At 42.1% G+C, this 20765-nt stretch overlaps 1 protein-coding gene across 1 annotated transcript in view; it reads left to right on the top strand.

Moving 5' to 3' along the window:
- Positions 1-1165: 1165 nt before the first annotated feature.
- The window catches only part of hs6st1b (heparan sulfate 6-O-sulfotransferase 1b), an 88162-nt gene continuing 68562 nt past the window's right edge, over positions 1166-20765 (top strand). Inside the window, exon 1 of the mRNA XM_021620191.2 lies at positions 1166-2037. Coding sequence (XP_021475866.1) covers positions 1520-2037 — 518 coding nt within the window. The 5' untranslated portion in view covers positions 1166-1519. The remainder of the gene's footprint in view (positions 2038-20765) is intronic.

The raw sequence follows: 20765 nt of genomic DNA, 5'->3' as shown, positions 1-20765 counted from the left end.
TTATTGCTAACATGACATTTGATTATGTGTGATACTATAATTTCAGGGGAAATTGACTGCATTGTAGTATGAATTAGACGTTGTTCAACATTTTCCACCAGAGGCACCATGCCTGTTGAAACTGAAGGGGCAATTTTGGGGATAAAAGTATACAAGATATATCCATTCATTCAAAGCCATGAAATTTGGCCATAAATGCCCCCACAAAATACTTTCCAGTGGTGGAAAAAAGTACCAAAGTAGACACCTTAATAGAAAATGACTTAGGTAAAAATGAAAGTCACCCAGTAAACTACTAGTTGAGTAAAAGTCTAAAAGTATTTGGTTTTGAATATACTTATGTATCAAAAGTATATGTAATTGCTAAAATATACTTAAGTATCAAAAGTACATGTAATTGCTCAAATATACTTAAGTATCAAAAGTAAAAGTATAAATAATTTAAAAAAAATCCTTATGCTAAGCAAACTAGATGGCACAATTTTCTTGTTTTTATTTTATTTATGGATTGCCAGCGGCACTCTCCAACACTCAGATATCATTTGTAAATGAAGAATGTGTGTTTAGTGAGTTTGCCAAATTAGAGGCAGTAGAGATGACCAGGGATGTTCTCTTGATAAGCGTGTGAATTTGAAAATGTTTCTATCCTGCTAAGCATTCAACAGGGAACAGGTACTTTTGGGTGTCAAAGAAATTGTATGGAGTATAAAGTACAGTACATTATTTTCTTTAGGAATGTAGTGAAGTTAAAGTAAAAGTTGTCACAAATGTAAATAGTAAAGTACAGATAAACCCCAAAACGACTTACTGTAAATAGTACTTTAAAGTATTTTTACTTTAATACTTTACACCACTGCTGTTGTTCACTATAAATTGTTTCACTGATATTAGACCTACAAATGCTTGTTTTTTCAATTATATTTACATATTTTGATTGTATCCTTGGGATAAATGAGTCTCGCATTATAAAACACATTGTAGATACCATATGGCCTAAAATATGTTGTTAATTAATCTCAGAATTATTCATCTCATAAATGTTTTGTGGACAAATAATTCCACTGTGGGCGTTGTAATTCAAACCAATAACTAAATGTGTAGGCCTATCCGTAGCTTTTCTTTTCTCGCGTGTGTGTTAAATGTAGCCTACGTGAATATGTGCAAATGTGTGTTGAGAAGTGGGTGTCGCTGTGCATGCTGGTCCAAGAGGAACAGAAACACGGTGCAGAGAGGGAAGACACCTCGAACGCTGCTTACTTTGTTAAATGCGAGCTGAGAGTGCTGTGACTATTGGTGTAGGGTTCAAAGTCGATTGTAATCTGCAGTTTTGGATTTTTGCCAACTCGGATTGAGTTTTGCTAGGTGAAAGCGGGAGCAATACAATGTATCCATGCCCGACCTCTCATTGCTTCGCGGTCCTCTGACGAGCTCAAACCCACTGTCTATGGAGGGACAAACGAAAAGCGCAACGCTCAGGTACCAAGTACCCCCATTTCGGTTATCTGGGAGATGGTAACAAATGAACGGCACTGGAGGGAACATGGTTGAGAGGACCAGCAAATTTTTGTTGATCGTCGTCGGATCCGTCTTCTTCATGCTGATTCTATATCAGTACGTGGCTCCTGGGGTGATGAACTTCGGGTCTCCGCAGGGGTACCTCGCCGAGGACAACATGGATATTTTCCCCACTCCGGATCCCCATTATGTGAAAAAGTACTACTTCCCTGTCAGGGACTTGGAACGCACCGTTGATTTCGAGATCAAGGGTGAAGATGTGATCGTGTTTCTTCACATACAGAAAACTGGCGGAACCACTTTTGGCAGGCATCTGGTGCAAAATGTTAGACTAGAAGTCCCGTGTGATTGCAGACCAGGGCAGAAAAAGTGTACATGCTACCGTCCCAACAGAAAGGAGACCTGGCTGTTTTCGAGGTTCTCCACTGGCTGGAGTTGCGGGTTACATGCGGATTGGACCGAACTCACAAACTGCGTTCCTGGAGTGCTCAACAAGAGAGAAAATAAATCAAAAAAACTGAGGTATGTGCGGAATGTTTTGACATTTATATTTGTCTTAACTCTCCTCAGTTTTGCTTCTCTTACGGGCATTGTAACATAGTAGACTATGTCGCATTAGGAAAATAACCCTATTTAATGGTAACGTTATTCGTCCATGAGGCGCATATTAGAATGAAGAGTCACACATCCGTAGTCTATGCTGTTGCCCCCGGGTCCCCCTCTCAACCCAGCGTGCGGGGTAAACATTATCTGCCCCTAAAAGTGGAAAATGACTACGTTAACAACAGCTCTTGTAAACACTGATGATATGGATTCCTGTTCTGTATTTGCAATATCACACCAGGGGACATGTTCACATCAGGGTCCTCAGGAATAGCAAGTACACTTTGACCACCACCTATTTTGACATGACATGCTACTTGACCAGGCATCCACGTTGTTTAGCCCACTATACAATAAAATGTTTATCTACGTCATCAATTCACTTGATCTCAAACCATTGTTTTGCATAGAGTGCTGCACAATACCATGAATTCACACACATGATGACGTCTGGTCGGGGTCCTCCTCATGCTTCATAAATACCAGATTCCACCTCCGTGTTGAGAGGTGTTGTACAGGCCTGCATTGGAAACTTCGCAGGGCTTTGTTATTTGCACTCTAGCAACATCCAATGCTATTTTGACAACCGAGATGACAGAGATCCTCTGTGGAAATCTTCCTATTAATTTGGGCAGTAGGGGGTTTCCCTAGCTGAGTCCAGGGCTCCATGGGATGGCACCATAATAAACCAGGAGCTTAACACTTGACAAGTTCTATCAAACAGCATCGGCACTGCATTAAGTCCTGTCAGTGTGACATCATACTGATTGCAGTCTTCTCCACTTCAAATCAGAATAAGACATTGCGTCACTCCATCTGTCACAATCCCACATTATATAAACCGGGGGACGTTTCAACAATCTAGTGTGCTCCCTAGCTGGGGATCACGCCATTGAGTAGTTTCACCTATCACTATGCTACTAGGTTAAGGTATATAGGCCTAGATGCGGTGTGCCACTCACCACTGGTCCAGGGCCATCTTTGTTTTACTCAAACTGATAAGGTCAGTTTTAATAGTCAGTCCCAGTGCTGGGTTTTATTGGCCTGATGAACCGAGTTCCACATTGGGGCTGAACATTTTACAAACAAATCATCGATGCCATCAAATCGTACAAAATGATGAAGGTTGGGCCACAATTTCAAGAGGGCAATTTACTCACTCAGTGGCCAGTTTATTAGGTACACACATCTAGTACCCTGGCCAGTCACCTCTTTGCCTTCAGAACAGCTTGAATTCTTTGGGGCATGGATTCTATGTCCATATGCTGTGGCATTCAAATGTCGCTTAGTTAGTATCAAGGAACCTAATGTGTGCCAGGAAAACATTCCCCACACCATTACACAGTTGACACCAGACAGGGTGGGGCCATGGACTCGAGATGCTTATGCCAATTCCTGACTCTGACATCAGCATGATGCAACAGGCTCCAGGATTTTGTCAGACCAGGTAATATTTTTCCTCTCCTCAATTGTGCAGTGTTGGTATTCGCCTGCCCACTTGAGCAGCAGCTTCTTGTTTTTAGCTGATAGGAGTGTAACCCGGTGTGGTCGTCTGCTGCAATAGCCCATCCGTGACAAGGACCGACAAGTTGTTCATTCCGAAATGCTATTATTCGTCTGTTTGTAGCCCGCCTGTTAGCTTGCATCATTCTTGCTATTCTCCTTCGACCTCTCTCATCAAAAAGCTGTTTTTGCCTACAGGACTGCTGCTGACTGGGTGTTTATTTTTGTTTGTTGCACCAGTCTCTGTAAACCCTAGATGCTGTCGCGTGTGAAAAGCCCAGGAGGCCGGCCGTTTCTGAGATACTGAAACCGGCGCGCCTGGCACTGACGATGATACCATGCTCAAAGTTGATTAGGTCACTTGTTTTGCCCATCCTGACTTGCTGCATGTCTGCCTGCTTTATATAGCAAGCCATTTTTGTGAATGGGATGATGTACCTAATACATTGGCTACTGTATGTGTATGTACAGTACCAGTCAAAAATGTGTACACGCCTACTCATTCAAGGGTTTTTCTTTATTTTTACTATTTTCTATGTTGTAGAATAATAGTGAAGACAACTATGAATTAACACATGGAATCCTGTAGAAACAAAAGTGTTAAACAAATCTAAATATATTTGAGATTCTTCAAATAGCCACCCTTTGCCTTGACAGCTTTGCACACTCTTGGCATTCTCTCAACCAGCTAAATGAGGTAGTCACCTGGGATGCATTTCAATTAACAGGTGTGCCTTTGTAACAGTATAACTTTAAACCGTCCCCTCGCCCATACCCGGGCGCGAACCAGGGACCCTCAGCACACATCAACAACTGACACCCACGAAGCATCGTTACCCATCACTCCACAAAAGCCACGGCCCTTGCAGTGCAAGGGGAACCACTACTTCAAGGTCTCAGAGCGAGTGACGTCACCGATTGAAACGCTATTTAGCGCGCACCACCGCTAACTAGCTAGCTATTTCACATCCGTTACACCTTGTTAAAAGATCATTTGTGGAATTTCTTAATGCGCTTATCAGTTATGTTGTTACAAGGTAAGGGTGGTAAATAGAAGACGGCCCTATTTGGTAAAATACCAAGTCCATATTATAGCAAGAACAGCTCAAATAAGCAAAGAGAAATGACAGCCAATTACATTAAGACATGAAGGTCAGTCCATACTGAACATTTCAAGAACTTTGAACGTTTCTTCAAGTGCAGTCGCAGAAACCATCAAGCGCTATGATGAAACTGGTTATCAGGAGGACTGCCACAAGAAGACCCAGAGTTTCCTCTGGTGCAGAGGATACATTCATTAGAGTCCAAATAAATGCTTCAGAGTTCAAGTTATAGACCCATCTCAACATCAACTGTTCAGAGGAGACCGCGTGAATCAGGCCTTTTATGGTTGATTTGCTGCAAAGAAACCACTACTAAAGGACACCAATAAGAAGAAGAGACTTACTTAGGCCAAGAAACACGGGCAATGGACATTAGACCGGTGTGTCTTTGTAAGACCGATGATCTCCGCATGTGTGGTTCCCACCATAAAACATGGAGGTGTGACGTTGTGGGGGTGCTTTGCTGGTGACACTGTGATTTATTTAGAATTCGAGGCACACTTAACCAGCATGGCTACTATAGCATTCTGCAGCGATACGCCATCCTATCTGGTTTGCGCTTAGTCCCACTATCGTTTCTTTTTCAACAGGACAATGACCCAAAACACACCTCCAGGCTGTGTAAGGGCTATTTTACCAAGGAGGAGAGTGGTGGAGTGCTGCATCAGATGACCTGGCCTCCACAATCACCTGACCTCAACCCATTTTGAGATGGTTTGGGAAGGAAAGGCAACCAACAAGTGCTCAGCATATCTGGGAACTCCTTCAAGACTGTTGGAAAAGCATTCCAGGTGAAGCTGGTTGAGAGTGCCAAAAGTGTGCAAAGATGTCAAGGCAAATGGTGACTACTTTGAAGAATCTCAAATGTAAAGTCGATTTTGATTTGTTTATCACTTCTTTGGTTACAACTTGATTCCATATGTGTTATTTCATAGTTTTGATGTATTAACTATTATTCTATAATATAGGAAAATAAAGAAAAAGCCTTGAACTGCTAGAGCTTCCCCGGTCAACTGTAATTGCTGTTATTGTGAAGTGGAAACGTCTAGGAGCACTACTGAGTTCCAAACTGCCTGGAAGTCAAATAAACTGTTTGCTGGGAGCTTCATGAACTGGGTTTCCATGGCAGAGCAGCTGCACACAAGCCTAAGATCAACATGTGCTATGTCGGCTGGATTGGCGTAAAGCTGGCCGCCAATGGACTCTGGCGCAGTGGAAACGCGTTCTCTGGAGTGATAAATCACGCTTCACCATCTGGCAGTCCGATGGACGAATCTGGGTTTGGCGGATGTGAAGAGAACGCTACCTGCCCCAATGCGTAGTGTCAGCTATAAAGTTTGGTGGAGGAGGTATAATGATCTGGGGCTGTTTTTCATGGTTCGGGCTAGGCCCCTTTAGTTTCAGTGAAGTCATGCTACAGTCATGCTACATTTTTAGAAGATTCTGTGCTTGCAAGTTTGGAGAAGACCCTTTCCTGTTTCAGCATGATAATGCCCCCATGCACAAGTCGAGGTCCAAACAGAAATGCTTTGTCAAGATCGCTGTGGAAAAAAACAGAGCCCCGACCTCAACTCTATTGAGCAACTTTGGCATGAATGGGAACGCAGACTACAATTCAGGCATAATTCAAGCATAATTGCCATACGTGCCCACATCTCACAAATGCTCTTGTGGCTGAATCAAAGCAAGTTCCCGCAGCAATGTTCCACCATCTAGTGGAAAGCCTTCCCAGAAGAGTGGAGGCTGTTATGGCAGAGGGGGGACCAACTCCATATTAATGCCCATGATTTTGGAATGAGCTGTTCAACAAGCAGGTGTCCACATACTTTTGTGTGTATATGTATGCAATTTAGCCAGCACTTTTATCCCATGCGACTTAGTGACACATGCATGCATTTTGTGAGTACAATTCATGGTTCTATACATTTTTTATTTTACCTTTAACTAGGCAAGTCAGTCAAGAACAAATTCTTATTTTCAATGACGGCCTAGGAACAGTGGGTTAACTGCCTGTGCAGGGGCAGAATGACAGACTTGTACCTTGTCAGCTCGGGGGTTTGAACTTGCAACCTTCCGGTTACTCGTCCAACGCTCTAACCACTAGGCTACCCTGCCTATGCATGCACAATAGGGTCATCTTTCAAAATGCATGCCTCATGAATGTTGCATATCTGGAAAAATCCTTCTGTCAATCGAATGGGCACCGTCAGTGTTTCCATGGCCAGTGTTAGTAGTTCTGATTTCAAGGTCTCCTGACATTTTGTTAAATTTGCATGGCTGGTAAATAATAATGCATTTTGTTGTTCTTTGACAAAGTTGTATTTTGTCATGGCAAACATGGCCAGCATCTGGGGTTGAATATATGGTTTACTGTTTTTTATTTTTAACATTCAGACATTTAATATGGTTAGAAATGAATTCTGTGTTTACACACATTTTGGAGCTCTATTTCCTGGGGGTGTTTTCATCTGCACCGTTGACCACTAATTGTCAGTGATTTGCCTCGTTCCCTTATTTGAGCTCGGTATACCACTGGCTGTTGTCCTTCTATTCTCCGATGTGCCTGTATTAGGGAATCATTTTGATAACGACTATATCCCTCTTTTTTTCCAACCACCCTGAAAACAGCCCTGGATTGCGAGTGGACCAAAAGACACGGAAAGGTCCCAATGGCCTACCATCACGGATGTTCCACCACATGCTATACTGATGGAAATGGGCATTTGGTGGATGGTTATGTCCAATCACTGTGAGAGAAGGGGTTAGACAAATGAGATCAACTGGCCTAATGCTGTACATCGCTGGCTAAGCGCATCAATTATGTCCTGAAGCGCAGGTGTAATATGGCTCTGCTGCCAGCAAGCCTCCTTAGTTTTTGCAGTGCATCACAACCTTCAGCTCTGACTGATAGATCCATGTCAACAAGTAGCCTTCCCCTCTCTGTTTTTAACAACATGGATTGAATGCACCACATTTGAAAAATCTGATTACGGCCTTTCCAGCTGCTCATATTTTTTTTATTGTAGCCTACACATGACGTCTGTGATAATGAACGTGCTACATTCACAATAAATTGCAGTGTGACATAATCACGTGTGGTAATGTGAAGTAAGCATGAGAATGTCAGGGGAAGATAGTTGTGTTTGCAAATAGATTCCAATGGAGCACCTCTGGATTTTTTTATGTAATCAATATCTGATGAGAGCGACAGCCATCAGTCATTTAAATGATGTATATTTAAAAGTCAAGATGAGTTCTCATCATGTCGTACTGGGCATTCCAAACCTGTCTGTCATTTTGAGCACTAATAACCCTGATTACCCTTTTTGCAGTTTTGAAAGTGGCTCCCGGAGTTGTAACTCAATATTAGGTAGGTGTCTGCACCCAGTGTCTGTTATTTCCTGATAGTGTCTGGTTGAAAATACAATCTACAGAGGACTTTCTAATAGGCAGGGTGGAGTTTTCTTTTGCCTGGTGACATCACTAGGCTTTATAGACCAGTAACAGCTAGTTTTCTGGTTACATATCCCTCCCGTTAGGCTCCTCCAATTAGATCCCGCACTCAGACCACTCCCAGACAGTCCTAGCAAAATTCTTGCTTGTCCATTTGAATGGCTTTGGTCATTTTAATGGAAAACTATTTCAATAAGGTACTTCATTGTTGCCTAGAAATGATTTGATATTGAGGGGAAAACAGTTGCATTGGACCTTCAGAGATTTGAAGGTTGGAAATGCAAGAAAAGAAAGCAAGTTTGAGTGGTTCTCACAGCAAAACCTCTGGGGATTTTTCAGCGTACTCCAATGAAATATCAAAAGTACTTCCCTCAAAAGTAATGGTGTCTTGTTTTTGTCCGAAGTCAAGCTTCATCACTATCGTGGCGATAATAGCTGCAGTGAATGAGGTGTTAGGAGCCAACAAGTGCCTCAAACTAACCGATGCACAGACCATCACCCTGTGTGTGTCACATGAGTATGTTCGTAACACCCATGTCTGCCTCTTCCATATTATGCTTTCCTAACATCCTTGCTGCCTCAAGCAGAAATAGGCCCAGTTCTAATCAGCTTGCATGATTGTAGAGTCGCTGAAGAATGAAGGCAGATCTTTTTTTCAAGGTGTGTCATGTCAACAACACTTCTGCTTGTGTCATTTGTGAGCATGTGACCTTGGGCAGACAGTTACTCTCACATTCTGTAATGTGTTTTGTCTGGAACAGCTGTGTCTGTTTGTGAGGGACTGTCAGGAGCAGTAGCGATTTTAGCATGTAAATCTTGGTGGGGCAAACAAACAAAAAAATGTGGGATGCATGCCAGCAAAGCCACAACACTAAACAATACATTATTTGCATGATAACGGTGATAAGCGGGGCCCACAAACTGTTAGGGCCTACATAAAGCTGTACCAACTGCAGAGTCCCAACAGCAGAGTCCCAACACCTTACCACTGCTACACCTGGCGGAGCCTTGCCTGGCAGCGAAACAGTTCATTCAGCCTCATTTACTGCCTTTAAAAAAACAACAAAATAGCTGATATGGCTGACTTGCTTAAACAAATGTGGTTTCCACTGACAATTTAGATGTACAAACTATGGCGTAAGTGAACGCCAAGCGGATAAGAGGCAATCTGTAATTTTGATTTAAGACATTAATGAGCGACGACAGACGTAGTCAAATATTTGTTCAGCACTTTTGAAATGTACAGCGACAGAATTCAGAACATGGGCCGTTCTTATAGTGTATTCCTTGTACAAGTCAGAACCATAGGATAAATAAAGGAGGCATATAAACAGGCAATGAAAGCTCTTACAATATTCAATGGTTACATTTATCTTAAACAGGTTATAGGCTACATGTGTACCACCAAGTTAGAACAGTAGGCTAAATTTAAGAGGTGAAAATAGACAGTTATTAGGTTGAGGCACATTGAACACTGTTTGGGTCTTTGCGTGTCAAAGATACACGTCATAACACAATTTAATGCGTTAAATAAGCTTTTAATTTGACACGTCAAATAGCACAATTCTATTACGGAATGGTTGTGTGCTGAATTTGCACATGCAAGCCAAGCGCCACCACTACTATCGGTAGCACTGTCAAAGCTGTACAACAAAAGTTGGCAAACAAGCACACGGGGCCGGGCCACGAACGATGTTTACAATACCGCCTCTGAAAATTATTAGGGTGACGCACATGGGTTACTAACAGCTTACTACTCAACGTACTTATGTATACTGTAGCTAATAAAGTAATACTATCTTGCATGTAATATTGCATATTACATTTATGCAACAGCGTACAAGATATTCTTTTGTGGGCACATTTTGTCATCAAAGTCTGACATTCTCGAGAGTGAGAGAACTTCATTGAATAGCAGGCTAACGTTAGTGGTTGCTTTGCACTGCTTGCAGTTAGCCACTGATTCCTTCCAAACAACTCATTGTTGAATTTGCGATTTCCAACTTGTGTAATCTTTGTCCAATGGCTGATGAGCACCGATACGTTTTATCAATAATTTATCTTCAAATGACAAGGATTAAAAAAGATTTGCCAGTAGATTTGTCGACTTGATTCATGATGACTGCTAGCTTAGACTTTGACACAGTCCATTCAAAGCTACTGTACATATAAAATGACGTTAAATCACGTTATCTGTGGCTAATGACCTTGAGCATTCTTCCAAGGGCACTTGTAATATAACTATATGGCAGGAGCCAAAGGGATGTCTACCCTTACTAAGGACTTCAAATTGCCGATGACGTACTGTCCCCATGAGTGACGGATCACTGAGCCAATCACGGCGCTATGCTCCTATTTTCTGCTGGCTCCCACACCACTACAGTAGGCACTGAGCTAGGCTAAAACGCCTGCATTTTTGAGCTGTCTTACTCAAGAAAACAACAAAAGAGACCGTGTGTATGCAACTTTATTAACTAAATGATATATATATTTTTTACATTGTTTGCAAACTGATATGTGACACGTATTGATTCAACCTCCCCCCCAAATATTTATTTATTTTTTGCTAAGAATGTGGGGGTCAAAACATTTGAGGCTCTGACCCACCTGCCCTGAATGACAGTTCGCCACTGGTCATATATGCCTATCAATTCTACAGTATTTTGCGGATATGTGATGTACAGTATGTCTTTCCAAATGGATTCAAACGATTGTACAATAACCCCCCACCTGTCCGCAGCACGAAAGATAAGTTCCTGGAAAACATTCCAGACCTAGGACCTAGGACCAAGTTAATGTCTCTGCTCTACCAGATACAATTAAATGGTTGATTATTTGAGCACTAAACTGTTTGTATCCCTTGACTATTTGGATACCCCATAGGGAATTTGTCCTCCGTCTGTCAAAAACAGAAAACATAAATTTTTGAATATTGGTACAATTACTTTGTAGCCTCCAGTTTTAAGTGTCAGTCTCTTGTCATTTACAGACATCAACAACCCCCCCCCCCCCCCTAGGAATTGCAAGTCAATACCTCCAGTATTTCAGTTTGAGGAGTTGACCTACTCTGCACACTGAAGAGGACCACTTTGCTGAAACATTTTTGCTTATCTTGACTGCACTGTGCATTTCTAAATTGGGCCCAATTATAATGAAATGGGAAAAAAATCTAACAACGTGAACAGGACACGTCATCTTCTAGTCCAGCAGCCCAGACTGCCAGTCAACATTGGTGTTGAGTGTTACTTATTGAGATCTGCCTCAATAGCAGCTCGCCCTCCGCACAGTGACGCCATTGTTCTGCATTTGGCGCTGTAGCTTTGCTTGGAACTTAATGTGGTCTATTTAATCTATTAAAGGACACTGTATACCCCCCCTCCCAGTTCGTATTATTAGTCAGTGGTTTTGGAGAATGTACCACAATTCAGAAAATATATATTAGTTGGGGACCTAGAATAGACTGATTGCTGGTGAGAATTTGGGTCCCATCCTCACAAGGGAATCTAATTGACTGATCATCTTGTTTTAATTGATGCAAATTTAGACACCCTAAACATTCTTTAAATAGAAATATTCTACCGTTCTCTTAATAGAACAGTTATTCAATAGCCTTTTATTCAAAATGAAGGACAGTGTGGTGAACTACTAACTCGTCAATACTACGCTTGGTGTATTAAAATATAGGCTACGTTGAGCAATGGGCTTGGGCTGATTTAAAAAAAAAAAAAAAAAATATATATATATATATATATATATATATATATATATATATATATATATATATATATATATATATATTTTTTTTTTTAAAAACAATCCAAAAGGGGTCAGGAGAGCACGGGGCTGAGCAGATGTAAACTCAGCAAAAAAAGAAACGTCCTCTCACTGTCAACTGTGTTTATTTTCAGCAAACTTAACATGTGTAAATATGTCTATGATCATGACAAGATTCAACAACTGAGACATAAACTGAACAGGTTCCACAGACATGTGACTAACAGACATGGAATAATGTGTCCCTGAACAAAGGGGGGGTCAAAAGTAACAGAAATCACTCACAGAACGAGCAGTTTTGCTGGTGGCATTGTCACGTCAGCATGAGCCTGCAGGAAGGGTACCACATGAGGGAGGAGGATGTCTTCCTTGTAATGCACAGCGTTGAGATTGCCTGCAATGAAAACAAGCTCAGTCCGATGATGCTGGGACCCACCGCCCCAGACCATGACGGACCCTCCATCTCCAAATCGATCCCGCTCCAGAGTACAGGCCTCGGTGTAACGCTCATTCCTTCGACGATAAACACAAATCTGACCATCACCCCTGGTGAGACAAAACCGCGACTCGTCAGTGAAGAGCCCTCAGTCCAGCCTCTCTCAGCCTATTGCGGACAGTCTGAGCACTGATGAAGGGATTGTACGTTCCTGGTGTAACTCGGGCAGTTGTTGTTGCCATCCTGTACCTGTCCCGCAGTTGTGCTGTTTGGATGTACCGATCCTGTGCAGGTGTTGTTACACGTGGTCTGCCGCTGTGAGGATGATCAGCTGTCCTCCCTGTCTCCCTGTAGTGTGGTCTTAAGCGTCTCACAGTACGGACATTGCAATTAATTGCCCTGGGCATCTTTCTTTTTGTGTTTTTCGGAGTCTGTAGAAAGGCCTCTATAGTGTCCTAAGTTTTCAGAACTGTGACATTAATTGCCTACAGTCTGCTGTGAGGGTCTTAACGACCGTTCCACAAGTGCCTGTTCATTAATTGTTTATGGTTCAGTGAACAAGCATGGGAAATTAAGATCTATGAAGTTATTTGGATTTTTACGAATTCTCTTTGAAAGACAGGGTCCTGAAAAAGGGATGTTTTCTTTTTTTGCTGAGTTTATAACCTGTCAATGGGTAGTGGTGCTTGCCACACTACCCCTGTAATCCTGTTGAAAGGTGTTCCTTAGCTCTAATAATAGCACCAGTGATTTAGTGCATGGCTGTGGGACAGGGCCGGCCTACGTGTGGTGGGGTATGGGGGCCACAACTAAGTTGCTAACTATCTGTGGAGACAAATGAAAAGCCAAACCCTCTCTGGCTGGCTTTCCCTTTTTTGGGGGGGGGGGGGGTGAGCGAGAGGCTGGTTTAGCCTCACAATTTTTAAGATATTTTATGAGTCATTTGTTTACCCTGGGAACCTGACCCTGGGCCCTGTAGTTCATGTAGACAACCATTTCCCCTCTGGCTCTTTTCTTTGCCCACACTGTTCTGCTATTCAGGAAGTGAAGTGCTTTTCTAGATGATAGGTACAATAGCTGCTGTTTATTCCGAAGATGGACACTGGTGGTCAGTCTATGGGCTTCTGACTCTGGTAGAATATACACGGTAGGATAGATGGGGCATTTAGTTGACTTGAATCCAATTCCCCAGGCCCTTTGTCAGGCTATCTGCATTAGCCTCCATCCACAAGGGGGGCTACTCCAGCCACACATTCCATCTAATTGGGAGTCTTATTCAATTTCACTCCCATCCTATCCTTTTTGGGAACAGTGTGTGAACTATTCAGTCAAGTACTGCCTGCCCACTATAACACCATTAGCTTTGAGAAGAAACTGCTTAAAGTTGCTAAAAAGGGAAGAAGTGAGGAGAGGGAGGTTGGCTTAATTTAAGTAAATTATTGAAGAGGCCCATTTCACCACTGTCAGTTAGCAGAAGGGGGTCAGGCTCAAGCTATTTGAGCTCTGACTCCTCTGGATTGAATGTAGCTGTTCCTTGTTCTGCTCTGTCTTTGAGCAGAGTGGAGAGAGGGGTCTATGCCATGGCATCATGACGTTCTATTTCAAGCCTTTATTTGATTTTGTGTCATCATGTATTGGAGAGTGCGGGCCTCCTTGCTGAGCATCTGCCAAATCTTATTTTTAGTGAGCTAGTCGGGCAGCAGGTAGCCTAGAAGTTAGAGCGTGGGCCATTTTACCGAAAGGTTGTTAGTTCCAATATCTGAACCGAGAAGGTAAAATCTGATAGGCCCTAGAGCATGGCACTTAACTCTAATTGCTCCAGGGTCGCCGTTGATGATGGCCAAACCCTGGCTGTGACCCCACTCTCCTAGCGTGTCTCGGGGAGTTGGAATATGCTCAAAAATGCATTTCCAATTCACGCATGTGTATTGATTCATACTTGTACATGTGTGAAATAGGACAAATATTAAGCACCCACCAAATTATTATTATTATTAGTCAGGAGCGAGCTAATACCGTCATTGGTGCAGATGGTTTGGCTTCAGAATGGAAGTGCAGATGGAAATGGAATCTATAATGAGTTTCACATTGGATAGGGCAATTTGTGCCCTATCTTTGTGCAGTCAATATGTCTGCTAAACTTTTTAGCATTACATCTCCTCTCACGATAACCTGCTAGCCAGGTGACCGGCTCTTGTGTTGAGAAGATCACCTGCTCACCTGAGATGGGCTGCTTCCCTAGTTGAGTTACTTTCCTGACTTCTAGGCAAGCCCAAGGCACCAAGGCAAAGCCATGGCTTTCTGAGCCAGCATGGTCCTCGTGTTAATCCTATCAGATCAGTGGGATTAAAGGCTGTTGGCACCAAAAAAGGTTCTGCGGCTATGCAAATCCTTCAACTGTGTTTGCCTGGGAAAGGATTATACAGTGTACATTGTTATGTTACTATGTACATGTAGGCCTATGCTATATACAATACAAGTTAGTATTTTCTTATTTCTGTCAGTAGATAAGGAGGATTTATTTAGATTATATAGTTTGGGAGTATTGCAGCATAAACCCTGCACTAATACTATCTTGGTTGCATGAGAAGACACTGGGCTTAGATACACCTGTTTGACTTTATCCTTTAAACAAATCTTTTGATACTTGTGGTGATCTGATTTAGAAACATTTGACTTGTTAGCTTAAGTAGGGCTGGCACAATCAATTACTGTGTTACCAACAGTTATGGATGAAGACATTCATAAAAATCATTAATGTTTTTCTTGAGAGGGGGGGCGAACAGCTTACTGAGAACAGGACGGACGGGCATCTGTTGGTTTTGAGTTTCTGCCGTAACATGGACTCAATGTGATAAAACATTGTTGCTCCTTGCTGAAAGCTCACAGACGCTGTCACTATGAAGTCAAGGGCAAAACATGTGCCATACACTAGAGTAATTACAGTTAACCCACATAGAAATGTAACCTTCTATGTAGAAAGACCATGCCGTTGTGTGAATGACCCAACCATAGAAATGTAACCTTCTATGTAGAAAGACCATGCCGTTGTGTGAACGACCCAACCATAGAAATGTATATTTTTTTCTGTGGACCGAGTTGTCGTTCTTCAGCCTACCTGTTGGATTATTTTTTTGCAAAGAGTAAAGTGTTAATTAAGTGCACTTTACAATGACACTGTAACTACAATGTTGTTACCCTGTAAAAACACTACTGTAATGTACCGTTACCAGAAAATGCAGCTAGATATTTACCTCGGCGGCTAAACCCTGTGAAAAGGGAGAAACTGCTGCCCGACGAAACATTTTGATTAATCCCCGCCTTGTCTGTTCGCTGACTAGACTGAAGGGAAGGCCGTTGCACAAGCAGCTCTCCCCTTCTATTTAGATGTATCAGTTGCAGATATACCTGATTCATGTGGAGCAATTTGAAGAACACAAGGCTTTAAGAGCTCTTTGATGGCCAAGGTTATCATTTTCTGTCGGCCATTGACTGATTCAACACAATTGAATCTCCTTGATGTTGAGGAGAAAATGGCATCCAAAAAAAGCAGTAATTTTTGCCTCCTGATAGGCTCGACTCATCTATGATTGATAGACTGCTCATGGAAAATGTTGCCTCATCATGACGTCACCACTTTCAACACTACCATTTGTCACATGCCTCGTAAACAACCGGTGTAGACTAACAGAATAATGCAGAGACAAAAGAGAAAATCCTAGAAAAAGGATAACACAAGGAATAAATACACAATGATTAACGATAACGTGGCTACCTACACAAAGAATCTTTTTGGAAAAACTGAACATTTGCTATCTAACTGAGAGTCTCCTCATTGAAAACATCCGAAGTTCTTCAAAGGTAAATTATTTTATTTGAAGGCTTTTCGTGTTTTTGTGAAAATGTTGCCCGCTGAATGCTACGCTAGCTATCAATACTCTTACACAAATGCTTGTTTTGCTATGGTTGAAAAGCATATTTTGAAAATCTGAGATGACAGTGTTGTTAACAAAAGGCTAAGCTTGAGAGCTAGCATATTTATTTCATTTCATTTGCGATTTTCATGAATAGTTAACGTTGCGTTATGGTAATGGGCTTGAGGCTGTATTTACGATCCCGGATCCGGGATGGCTAGTATCAAGAGGTTTTAAACAATGCCACTTCTATATGTTTACATAACCTACATTACTCATCTCATATGTATATACTGTACTCGATACCATCCACTGCATCTTGCCTATGCCGTTCTTGACCATCACTCATTCATATTTTTTTTGATGTACATATTCTTATTCATTCCTTTACAGGTAATTGTTGTGAAATTGTTAGGTTAGATTACTCGTTGGATATTACTGCATTGTCAGAACAAGAAACACAAGCATTTCGCTACACTCGCATTAACATCTGCAAACCATGTGTATGTGACAAATAACATTTGATTTGATTTTGATATAGGTAGGGATAAAGTCACTAGGCAACAGGAAAGATAAAGAGTTGGTACAAAAAGGGTCAATGTAGAGTCTGGGTAGCAGCTATTGGTTAACTGTTAAGCAGTCTTATGGCTTGGGGGTACAAGCTGGAGCTGTACAGTAGATATCATCCAGGATTGGCCATCTTATCACAGCAACATGTCAGCTAGCCTGTGGAAAATGTAATTCTCAATGGCTTTTTTGCTTAATCAACTTGACCTTGGCGGGGTTTCTTCTTCAAAATAAAGATTTGAACCAGGCCCTGATGGAGTGGCTTTCTATCTTCTATCACACGCCGGCAAACTTGTGTTGAAAATGGCACCCGGTAGTCATTTATAGCACCAAAGATATGATAAATGGACATATTCTGTGTTCACCCAATTGCTTCTCCCGACAAGGAACAAATTACAATGAGATGACTGATTAGCCGGAAAAAGGTTCTTTATTTTGGAATTGGTGACCTTAATGTATGGCTATGAAGAACAGCGTCGAGGCGATCATCGTGTGTGTGTTCATGAGGTAATGAAAGTGAAAGAAAGAGCTCTGGTTCTGAAGTGTACTCTCTACCCCATATTTTCTGTCATCTAAACTGGAATGAAAAGGCCTCCACCAGTTCAGTCTAATAATAGATAAGAGGCCTATCACATCAATCTGAGGTAATCTGTCTCTTCCAACTCCTCTGGAAGGGTGAAGTCCTCATAGGCCACCTCTGAATCACATAAACACTCTCTGTGAGGAATTGAGCAAATCCTAGCAGGATGTGAAGAGAACTGGGGGTGTTTCTAAAGAACCACAACCAAAACTGAAAGCGGAGCCATTTATGAGCAACAACACATGAATAGATGCTAGTAGGCAGGATAAATGTTTGAACTCTCAGTACTTTTTCTTAGTTTCTCTAAAATGGAAGAAGTAAATGCTGAGGAAAGTGAGTAAGCCAACTGTGAGAGGGAAACCACTATTTTATGAATCCCCATTTTAAAAGTCCTAATAATATTTTTCATTTAGAACGTAACTTTTATAAAGGCCCCCTCGCCACCTAGTGTCAGAGCAGCATCCCCATACCTCGTGAGACTCCACATGGATCTAGTGGCCTTATCACGTTTGGTGGATACTATTTTGATCCATCTCACTGATATAATGGCCCTCTCATCATTTCCTCGTCATAGTTCTAGTAATGTGATGGTCGTACCATACGACTCAATGTGAATGGGAAGGGTTCAGAGAGGCAAGGAGAAAATTCCTGTGGTGACGTATTGCCCCTGCAGTGTTTGAGAACTCAAGATGATATGCTGCGGAGAGGGAGAGCGGAGCCAGGGACAGTTGCTGCAGTGTTATGGCAGGTTGTGAGAAGGTTACACATTTTGGTTTGTAATGGTTCTATATTCTCCATTTTTTTTGTGTGTGTGTCCTCCATGGCCTCGGTCCCCACCGCGGGACGGTTTAGCTAACGTAGGCTAATGTGATTAACATGGGGTTGTAATTAACTAAACAAATTGCAAGGACAGACATCTGTCCAATTTACAGTAACTATTACAGTGAAATACCATGCTATTGTTTGAGGAGAGTGCACAATTATTAACGTATTAATGTATTAATAAACCAATTAGGCACATTTGGGCAGTCTTGATGCAACATTTTGAACAGATATGTAATGGTTCATTGGATCAGTGTCAAACTTTGCACGTACACTGATGCCATCTAGTGGCCAAAATCTAAATTGCACCTGGGCTGGAATAATACATTATGGCCTTTCTCTTGCATTTTAAATATGCATGCTTTTTTTCTTTGCATTATCTTTTACCGGATCTGTGTTATATTGTCCTACATTCATTTGAAATGGTATCAAGAATATCCATATCCTTGCTTCAGGTCCTGAGCTACATGGTCAGATCTTTATTCACCTTTATTTAACTAGGCAAGTCAGTTAAGAACACATTTTTATTTACAATGACGGCCTACCCTTGGCTAAACCCGGACGACACTGGGCCAGTTGTGGGCTGGCCAATGGGACTCCCGATTACAGCTGGATGTGACACAGCTTGGATTCGAACTGTAGTGATGCCTCTTGCACCTGAGATGCAGTGCCTTAAACCGCTGGGTCACTCGGGAGCCCATATTTTCCATTTGATTTGTAATGGTTCTGTATTCTCCATTTGATTTGTAATGGTTCTGTATTCTCCATTTGGTGTGTAATGGTTCTGTATTCTCCATTTGATTTGTAATGGTTCTGTATTCTCCATTTGGTGTGTAATGGTTCTGTATTCTCCATTTGGTGTGTAATGGTTCTGTATTCTCCATTTGGTGTGTAATGGTTCTGTTGATTTGTAATGGTTCTGTATTCTCCATTTGATTTGTAATGGTTCTGTATTCTCCATTTGATTTGTAATGGTTCTGTATTCTCCATTTGGTGTGTAATGGTTCTGAATTGGCACATTTGTTACAAAGTGTGCCTCTTGTATTCACTCCATTTGCATGTGGCCCCTCCCCGAACTTCACAAACTGTGTGAATGAGTCAGTGCAGTGGATTCTACTTCACCAGGGTCTGAAACTACAGGAGAGGGCTGGTTCCCTGTTCCCTTGTCTCATCCTTTTCTGACACGTCTCCTAATGCGTCACATTTAGAGCTGAGCGAGAAGACCTTTTAGCTCAGCGTGCTGCTGCTACCGCCTCTTATGCCGCCCACGACCTTGCCTACCACTCCTCACAGAGCACAGCGATCAACAAAACCCCTGTGTGTTGGAGACCGAGGGTGAGTTCTGTCAGAAGGTGCTCCCATTTGAATCTGGTGGCACACAAATACATTTTGCATGTAGAGATCCACTCCTCTGAGTGTGCATCATTCTTTGGGACCCCCCTGGGCTAGTAAAACAAATGTGGGTTCTGACAGCATATAAATCATACATATGGGGAAGTGAAATCCATCCACCTAAGTCCTACAGAAAGTCAGACGTTTTGATTTTGCCAAACTTGCATGAGTTTATCCAATCTGTCCTTGGATGCATTGGTCATACTGTGCATAGCACTGGGGTTATAACATTTTACAAATGACCTTGACTCTGAAGCAATTTTGGATCTGTTCTATGCCTCAATCATGCCTTGTGCTTGACTTTAGATTTAGGTCTGTCTCACCATGCTACATATTCAATTCCAGCTTACTGTCAAGACCGTTGATAGACAAGAGGCGATGGTGAAGGAAAAATCCAAAGTCAGGAGAGAAATCAGAGGAAGCGAATGTCTGACAAGTAGGCGAGAGATCCCTACTCCGGTACGCATAAAAATGTGACACGTGTGGGAGATGAGTCTAGAGAGAAAAGATTGATGCGTATTCCTCACCAAAGATATTCATCTCCATGTGGGACACTATTTATACCACTGTTATTGCGCTTTACAAGGGGGATCTGGGGGCATGTGGGGATTGCTAGAGGGCGATTTACACACTACCAACCATGATATGCTGCACCGAGAGTCAGAACCTCATGGCAGATAAGTACGTGGGAGGTTCCGTAAATGTTGCTCACTGCTATGTTATCTGATATTGGAGTGTTTTGGAAATGCATACACCTGGGTCAGGGTGGAAACTTGGCTTGACACCCATTGCGATTTACCCTCAATGCAGTGCTCTGGATAGTAGCATTTCTTGTGAATGCCCTGGAACGGAGAATGCATTCGCTCATCTGCAGACCCCATTTGTGACTCAGTCGGCATGAAGCCAGAAATCGTGCAGCATTTATCCTATTTTCCTCCCTCTCTCCCTGGGATATTTGCAGTCATTCTTGGGCCCAGCCTAGTCTCCCGACAGCTGTTCTATTGTACCACTCGCAAATGTTCCCATCGGAGCAGAAAAAAAAGTCTAAACATTAAGCTAGAGGAAATCAAGGAAAGAAAAGTAGGAAGATATGGGAGGGAGGG

The sequence above is a fragment of the Oncorhynchus mykiss genome, chromosome 11 (genome assembly GCF_013265735.2).
Source record: "Oncorhynchus mykiss isolate Arlee chromosome 11, USDA_OmykA_1.1, whole genome shotgun sequence".
In the NCBI taxonomy this organism is placed as follows: Eukaryota; Metazoa; Chordata; class Actinopteri; order Salmoniformes; family Salmonidae; genus Oncorhynchus; species Oncorhynchus mykiss.
This window is presented reverse-complemented; position numbering and strand designations above follow the sequence as displayed.